Source organism: Gasterosteus aculeatus, chromosome 4, assembly GCF_964276395.1.
Source record: "Gasterosteus aculeatus chromosome 4, fGasAcu3.hap1.1, whole genome shotgun sequence".
Lineage (NCBI taxonomy): Eukaryota > Metazoa > Chordata > Actinopteri > Perciformes > Gasterosteidae > Gasterosteus > Gasterosteus aculeatus.
The window spans coordinates 7,779,881-7,788,794 of NC_135691.1; the positions used below are offsets into that span (position 1 = coordinate 7,779,881).

At 41.6% G+C, this 8,914-nt stretch overlaps 1 protein-coding gene across 1 annotated transcript; it reads right to left on the reverse strand.

Annotated features, from left to right (window-relative positions):
• Window positions 1-266: 266 nt before the first annotated feature.
• On the reverse strand, window positions 267-3,249 carry LOC120818506 (E3 ubiquitin-protein ligase TRIM21). Its single transcript, XM_040175634.2, has 2 exons — window positions 3,113-3,249; window positions 267-2,679 (listed from the first exon to the last, which is right to left on the reverse strand). Exon 2 carries the CDS (start codon window positions 2,675-2,677, stop codon window positions 1,037-1,039), a length of 1,641 nt encoding a protein of 546 aa, XP_040031568.1. The 5' UTR covers window positions 2,678-2,679; window positions 3,113-3,249; the 3' UTR covers window positions 267-1,036.
• Between the last annotated feature and the right edge of the window lie 5,665 nt (window positions 3,250-8,914).

Genomic DNA, 8,914 nt, shown 5'->3' on the forward strand with positions numbered 1-8,914 from the left:
ATCTGACCGACTTTCCTGAAGCTCTTCAGCTACTTTGTGTCCAGATGAGATTAAAACAACCTGATTAAACAGAAAACCGGCATCATGACGAAAAAAAATAAATAATAAACAAGTCCTGAAAACCAACCGACAGAATGCAATTGTTTGTGTCATCTGTCATGAGGACGACATCTGTGACCTCTGAAACTGTCACCCATCAATGTTGATCAGTCATGATATGACATCAATATGATTTGGTTCAGTTTAAGCACAAAATTAACTCAAAATGATGATTGTAAACATTTATTCTTTCTTATGATTTAGTCGTTCTACTAGGGAGGAAGAAGAAACACGTAAACGGGATTAAATCGGAAATAAATCTTACTCACCAGCAAACAAACATACTTTGGCTCAATATAGATTTGCATAAGTCTCTCTTAATCAAACACATTTGCTGTGTTTGAACTTGGAAAGCAGGTTTGGCAGATTGTAATTACAGGACACAGCGTCAGGCTCCATCATTGCTGACTGATAAAACGATTCTCACAGAGAGCCGCATTAGAAGAATCACGTTTGTATATGCTGGCCTCAGGTGAATCCCATGTAGATCAAACAGTATTTTGTGAACCCAAAAATAGTTGTTGTCGATCCCATCCATCATGTCAAAACTTAACCGGCCTCATATGTGTCACCCCAGAGGAACACAAAACGAGTTTGATGAAATGTTTGCAAATGCAGCAAATGGCAGCTTTTAAAGCATCAAAATTGATGGCCCTCAGATAAAGATTTATTTTTGTAACCCAGCACAACGCGTCACGCTGTTCATGTATGTCTGGATCCACCTGATGGCTACCTGTGCGTTCCCTTGGAGATCCGCAGGTTCTGGGTGACAGGCGTCGCTCTGTGACACGCCGTTCCGACACTGATGGATGGGGAAAACAGGACGACATGCCGGCGCTTCACGGATCAAAACGCTTCAGCGCTCCGCTGTGATCTCTCAACAAGTCCCCGGTCTCTTTTTGTTTCTCCAAATCCAGCAGACAAAAAAAAAAAAAACTCAGCTGCCGGGTTTGACTGGAGTGATGATCAAGGGGGCTGGATTGCTGTCGCCATCGTTGCCCCAGGGGCTGAAGAAGGGAAAGAGCTTCTCGGTGAAGCTCCACCCGGTGAAGGAGAAGAGTAGAGCCCTGGAGTCGGCGTCGTAAAAGGAGACTTGACCCACCTCGTAATGCACGAACACGCCAACCTTTTTAGGCGTCTGCCTCACAGTGATGTTGACGGCAGGTCCGGCGCTGGCCGTTAACTCCTTTCCTTTTCTGAGGTAAATTGTCCAGTAGCCGTTCCGAGGGCTCAGTCTGATGTCTCCTTTTCTGTTGATGGACTGGTTTGCGACTCCTAAATCCCAGTTGGTTTTGTCTCCAACCTGGACCTCGTAGTAGAATTTCCCCGAGGAGAACCCCTCCTTTGCGAGGACATTAAGGACGTGGTCAAACCTCTCTGGTTTCTTTGGCTGCGTCCTCTTTCCGTCTCCGCGTGCGACCTGCTTCCCGTCTGGAGAGACCACGAGGAGAGGGTGGGCCGTGTCCGGATCCAGAGTCACATCCACAGCGTGCCGCCGCATTTCTTTCCAATCGGGATCACACAGCATCTTTATCTCTTTCGTCACAGTCCTCTCCAGCGCAGCCACGGCTCCCTGCTCACTGAACTCATCGCCGTCAAAAGTCACGTCGGACCACTTCTTGACCTGAGGCTGCGTGAAGGTGAGAGACAGAAAGTTCTCAAGGGACCACAAAGCGTCGTTGGTGAACTCAACCTTATTAAGCTCAGAATTTCTTCGCCTCAGTTGTAGAATTTCTCCTTGCAGCTCTTTGATTAAGCAATTTCTCTCCATTTCAATTTGATTCTGCTTTGTCTCAATAATGTCAGCCAACTCTGCTTGGCTTCTCCTGATGTAGTCTATCATAGCAGTCATGGAATGCGCGCTGCATGACAGGGCCTTTGCTGCCTTTGTCCTGCTCGCCTCTACTGACTTTTGGATCTCGTCAATTTTCCTCTGACGCTCCTTGATTAATTCGTCCGTGATTCCTTGGTCTGTTCCCAGCCTGATCTTCCTCAGTTGGGCCTCATCCTCCAGATTCACTACTTTATGCGTTTTATGGTTGGTGTCTTTACAGGTCTCGCAAACAAACATTTGATCAACCCTACAAAACAGTTCCAGAGGATTGTGATGTGTCGTGCAGATCCGGCTCTCCAGGTCATGAACCGGTTGGATCAGCCGGTGTTTTTTCATGGCTGGAATTCTCTGATGAGGAATCAGATGTTCCTCACAGAAAGACGAGAAACACACCAAGCAGGACTTGATGGCCTCGAGCTTTGCACCCGTGCACCGATCACAGAGCACTTTTCCATTTCCTGCTTTTTCCGGGGTAACGCGAGATCTTGGAGGATTGTACAACTCTGAGGCAATCTCAGCAATTAAAGTGTTGACCTGAAGCTTTGGCCTGCTGAAGAATTTCTCTTTACACAGCGGACATTTGATCACGGTATCGCTGGTCTCCCAGTAGTCTGTGATGCAGTCAAGACAGAAGTTGTGCCCACAGGGAGTCGTCACAGGTTTTTTGAACACATCCAGACAGATAGGACAAAGAACACTATTCTCTGTATTTTGACCGCTGGCAGCAGCAGCAACAGCAGCCATGTCTAGACAACATGAAAGGAAATGAGGAAGACATGTGAGAGCAGTCATAAGTCGATCCTGATTCACAGTTGTAGTTACTAGCAGGCATGAAAACGGGTCAAGGGTGAAAAAGGTGAGAAGGATATTACCCCTCTAGGGCAGGGGTTTTCAACTGGTTTTGTCCCAGGGATCATTTTTCGCGTACCGACGAGGGGGGGGGGATGGGAATTGACAACAACTAATAGGGGACAAGTCATTAAATACTCATCAGGCATAATATTGTTCGCAGTTCACTGAATATGAATACAAACCCACCCCCAAAAAACTCATTGAATCTACACGATTCACGTAGGTGACCTATTTTGGTTTCAAAACGGCGAATTTCGCCGAAAGGTGAGGGATTTTCATGCCTGTACTAGTTATTACTCAAGACAAGACTACACATTAAAACTTTACCTTGTGTATGTATGTAGTGTTCTTCTTTTGAAAATCAGATCTGTAAAGGTAACGTAGAAACACGCAGCTCTTTTCTTTTTAGTTTCTCTTACGTCAATGACTTCCGCGTGATTGTTCCCAACCCTTTTTTACCTGCCTGAGAGGAACAAGTTAACCCTTCACAGGCAGAGATTCACTAGTTACGCAAGTTTAGAGCTCTTTTGTCTTCCTGATCCATTAGAGCTTAGTGGGAGATATTAAACAGGTCCCCAATCTTACCTTCAAAGGCTTGTATGCAGCTATATGAGCAGTGATTTCCTGTATTGAGCATTCTATTCTTCTCAGTGAATGCTTGCTGGAGTATTCACATTTCAAAGATCCCTTTTGACGTATTGTGCACAGATGAAATGAAAGCTCAACGTGCTACATTTTAAATGAGTTTGTGAGCACGCAAGTGTGTACATTTGCATTACATGAGAGCGCGTAGTAATGGCATCTGCATAAAAAAAAACTCTAAATACGGTCGTCCTCGGTCTTCTATTCTGAGGAAACAAGGCTTTGAACAAGAAAGCTTCCCGGCATCCTTGAAGGGCTTTGTCACAGCTAAAATAATCGGTGTGGGTTGCATAAAGGTTTCTATGCATTAACAGCATTCATGTATGATTGAATGTTTTATTAATTCCTACATAGGTTTTCCCACAAACTGCGCTTTCCAGGATTGTAGGTGTGCACATATAAAAATGCACTGGGGAAAATGAAAATGAGACATTGAAACATTGTACCTTACTGTGACACTAATTAACTCGCCCCCATGCAATGTATTTTTTTTAGCCGTACTGGGTTTGTGTCTAAATATGTACATGTGTTTTGGATTGCTGTACGCGTCATATCTAGTTTTTCTTTCGTGTAAATGTTGTCAGGAAGTTGCGTGGGGAAAAAGGCAGGACTCAAAACGAGTTTTTCAGGAAACAAAAAGGGACTTTAATAGTCAAAAACTCAAAACTCCAATAAGGCAAACGCATAGTCAGGAAACGAGAACAAGGACAAGGACACGGACAAGGACGAGGACGAGGACACGGACACGGACATAGGCTTCTGACAATCAACAATGACGCGACAAGGGACCAGAGACACACATGGTTTAAATACACTATGGAGGTGCAAGTGATTGGACACAGGTGGAAACAATCATGACAATCACAGGGGATGACAGAACAAGGCAGGAAGTGAAGTTACCCAGGAAGACAAGAGAAAGAAAACTACAAAATAAAACAGGACATGAACCCAAACCGTGACAAATGTAATGAATGTACATCAATGAATCTGGGGAGTGACAATGGCATAATGTAAACGAGACATTAATAATCCAATCAGACAAGCAATGTATTTGCTTAACATTTTGAATAATGTATGTACACAGTTTATGTGGTCAGACAAAAAAGCTCCGCGGTGTGACGTTGTCATGTGAAAACGTCGTCTGATCAGAGTCCCTTTGGGCCGTGTTTCATCCGAGCCTCAACTCAATGTCTTGTCCGACATGAAACATTAAAACAACATTTGGATCAGTTGGGGATTCCTTTTGATCCTGGTCTGTGTGGAGCTCCAGGACCAGAGTCTTTCTTCTCCTCCGTGGGATCAACTGGAAGGGTGAGAGGGAGTTGGGGCTTTTCTCCTGCCATCTTTTTTTCTTCTGTTCACCTCTTTCTTCTTTTAACCAGAGCTTTCTCCCCCTTTTCATCTCTCTTCTCTGACCCATTCGGCTCTCACTTGTAGCTCCTTCTCTCCTCTCACCTTCACTACATGAATAAGAGATGAGAGGAGCTCAAAGAGGAGAGACCTCCTCCTATTAGAATTGAGTGCCTCCTGCTAGGTGCCTGCTTGGGTTTAAACTAGGTGTGATTTGACAGTGAAGCCTGCTCTAAAGCAGATTATACATCCCAAGAGACAACTGTGGCTCACTACTCTCTGAATTAGCATTAGTTAAACTCACAATTATCCTTAAACATATCAGTAAAATATATATAATATAATTACAATGTTGTAGAGCGACTAAACTGTCAGAGAATCCAAGTCCGTATAAAATGCAGATATTCTTTTATTTTGAAAATTCAGCAGACAGCCGGATCATGTGGATTTGAACAGATCCCAACAGCTGTGTTGCTTTATGGCAACGCAGCCATAACATAACATGTGACTTGTCGACATACCCGTCTGCCACATTCACTTAGGGCAAAGTTTGAATTAACTTTGTTTGGTTGACTCAGATTGATGGAACTTTCTATTCTTTTTGCACAAAATTTAAATTTAATTTAAAAATTAATAATTCACTGCTCTGTGAGTATAACCAGAGGAATGATTACAGTGCTGTAATAACTAACTAAGTTTTCTGCTTCTATATATTTTAGTTTAAAACTGTCCAAATGCCAAAATATTAAATGTTTCAATGCCTAAATAAACGGTAATCTCAGTAGTAATTATTCTTTGTTTATTGTTATAGTTAATACTTTAGTTAAAAGTGAGTTTGACTCCCCCACATAAATAGTTGAACTTGAAACAGTTACTATTAATGGACATCTCCAATATTGCCATATGTGCCCATTTTTTATTGCTAATTGTTTTATTTATTCACCTAGCATATGTTTGTCTGCAATAATCTCAATATATTCGTTTGAGGGAAGCATTTTAACAGAAAGATGGAAATATTGTGCATGTCAACATATGTGTTCAGTTCTCAGTTCATTCAAACTTTAGCAACCTAGCAATCCTTCAAAAATGCGGTTCTCACACATTCGATGTGTCACAATAACATCACTCGTGATCTAACAGCAATTATTGAAGTAATTATTGAGGTAATTATACACTCAACAATAAGATTGTAGTAATATAAGCTGCCAGATTTTGTACGTTGGCTGTGTGCCTTGCAGCCAAGCACTGCAGTGTTGTGAGAGACAAAGAGGAGACTCATTCGCTTCCATGGGGTTTGTTTACTACTTGGTCAGAGCGAAGAGTTTTGCTATTTTCAACCCCCATACAAAATAGTTCTGAAAGGGAAGATAAATAATTAGTCATAAGATGAGTTTCTCCCTTCATCCATCAGCCCGGGGAACCTGGCTGCCACAGAGGAACCAAAGCCAAATGAGAGTCCTTTTCCTCCAGTGTTTCTGCTCCTCATCTTTACATTTTCCTCCCTGATGAGATGACTTTCACATGCTTGCAGGGAAAGCTCCATCTTTGTCGGGGTGTTTGCAGATTTAAAGCAGGTTACTTACTAACGATCCTAAGGCTTTGAAGTCATGATGAGAACATGAGACGTTATTTGAAGTTCGTAAGGTGACCCACTGAAGACGAAATGAGAAGTCATTGATACTGAACTTCTGCCTGATTGACACAGCAGGAAAAGCCTTTCAGAAAAGGAGTAGACTCGGTCTGGGAAATATTTTTAATATGTCAAAGTGTAAGAAAAGCCTTTGAAAGCTGTGGGTTCTGCGACTTGCGTGGTTGCTACTCTGCTGCACAGAAATCAAACACGACTTTTTCTTGAACCCTGAGAGCTGCCGGAGATTTACAGGGTCCGAGAGCTTTTTCCCAAATGTGAAGGCTGATGTGCTATTTCATCTATGCTCATGTTCATTAAGCGGGTGGCGACTCTTGCATTTTCAGCCCTATCTGAGATCCTCCACACACCAGTGGAGTTAGTGGCTCTGATAGGTTGCTTCAGCTGTTGAATTATTCATTTGTGCTATTTGCCAGACTCAGTGTCCGTGACAGAAAATTTGACGAGGATTGAATGATTTAAGACTCAATGAGGTAAAATGCTTTGATGTTACAGAGGTCCTAAACTCTGTGTAGTTGTGGAGCCTTAGAAAGCCAGATATGTCCACCATTTACAGTTGTAAAATCAGCAGAAACTCTTTGCCTCAACTTTGCCTCTTCGGATAGTGTCACCTGCAACACCCCTGATAGACATTGAGATAAAAGACAATAGGGGATTTTAAGGATCTCAAATGCTTGAGGAATTGACAGGCAATTATTTATTCCAGCATCGATAATATTGACACAGTTTAGTGTTTAGAAAGGTTAAGGCTTTTATTTTTCAGTAAAGGTTTGGGTTTCTCTGTCTGATTTTTATCCCTTCGATGCTTTTACTTCTGTCAACTTTATTTTCCCTTTCATACAAGCACCCTTCTCCTCATTTTGCAGCACTTGGAGGTGCAGCCACTCCTTGGCTGTCACCATGGGGCTTATTACAAGGTCCTGCACTTTCGCTCTTTTCTCATTCATTCTACCACTTTCCCCTTTTCCCTGCAATTTCACCTTTCTCTGAGGATGTACACGGTAGGCCTAAAGTACGGGTAGAGATGATTTAAGCATCTTAAAGAGATATTTTAAATAGTAGCCAGGACATTTCTAAAACACTTTTAGGACTTAGTTAGGACAGATTTTTCCAATTTAATATTGGCTTACTTTACATTATAGTTTATTAATTTATTATTTATTGGATGAAATTAAAACACTTTTCTCTCTCAAATTATTATGTTGGTGTATTATATTATTTAATTGCAAGATAACTTACTTTGTTGCACATAAATTAAGAATTTTAGTCATTTTTCAACTAAAAATAATAAAAGCAGTCTTTGTAATGGCAAAATTCGTTGCACGTTACATTTTCTATGAAAGCGACTTGAATCTCTCGACGGTTTTATATTTTCTGTACATTTGACTCTGAGAAAAATACTCAAGAAATTGAGATAACAATCAGCAGAATAATTGTCAAAGAAAATAATCAGTTGCAGCAGCTATAAGCAGACTTTATAGCTATATCATATTATTATAATATTATTTAAGTTAGTAAGGGTAGGAATGAATTGTGTGTCTATAGATGCCTGGAGATCTGATGTCCTCTGTCTTAAATTTGCATTCATAATAAAACAAGGAAATTAAAGCCAACTAAATCACCTCAGGCTCCGTGCATTTCAATTATCGACAGTATAAAAGAGTTATTGATCCATAGCAGAGGAGAAAGACAGAGAGGCACCGAGATTTTTAAATACTCATCACTCGTCGCACTCCTGTAAGGTCTAGTAAATCTGTTCATTAATAGATTTTAGGAGGAGGCAAAAGCCAGCAGGCTTCAGCAGACAGTCCTATAGTGCTCTCCTGGACGGCCCCTGTGTTTGCTGGCCTTCCATCATCTTTAAGCTGCAGTAAAAAGCAGGGAGAGGAAGCTGCTCAGATTCGTCCAGCATTCAACCTGACCGTGATAAATGTGAGAAAGGCATGTTTCTCACCGAAGCCACAGAGCATCCCCGTCTTACGACCTCCCTCTACCTTCAGCCCCTCTCTGGAATGCTTTAGCAGTGGGATCAAATATGTTCAGCCAGTCATGCAGCTGCAAAAGGTCCTGAGGTCAGCTAGCCATCTCCTCGCTGTCCCGTAAGACCCTCCAAGTTCCATGGATACATTTCTACAGAGGCCTAAAAATACTACCATGAGGAGTAAAACAATGAGAGACATTCATAACTGCGGCAACGCAAAACATCTAAAAAGAGACAACAAAGAGTCAACCTAATTACAAAAAATATAAAAATTTAAGACAAAAGAACACAGCGATAAATACACGAGACGATAATACAAAAGAACAGAGCAATAAAGAGTTAAACTACAAAGAAAGACTAAAAACGACACACTTGACTATACTAAACAAAGACAACAAGATTACAAAGAGACTCAACAACCACAAAGAGACACATAATGCCTACAAAGAGACAAAATATACAGACCCAAAAAGAGACGCAAAATAACCACAAAACACAAAAGGGAAAC

Bases quoted from the DNA above. Each gene is read 5' to 3' on its own strand.
- LOC120818506 (XM_040175634.2), bottom strand. From the start codon at position 2,677: ATGGCTGCTGTTGCTGCTGCTGCCAGCGGTCAAAATACAGAGAATAGT.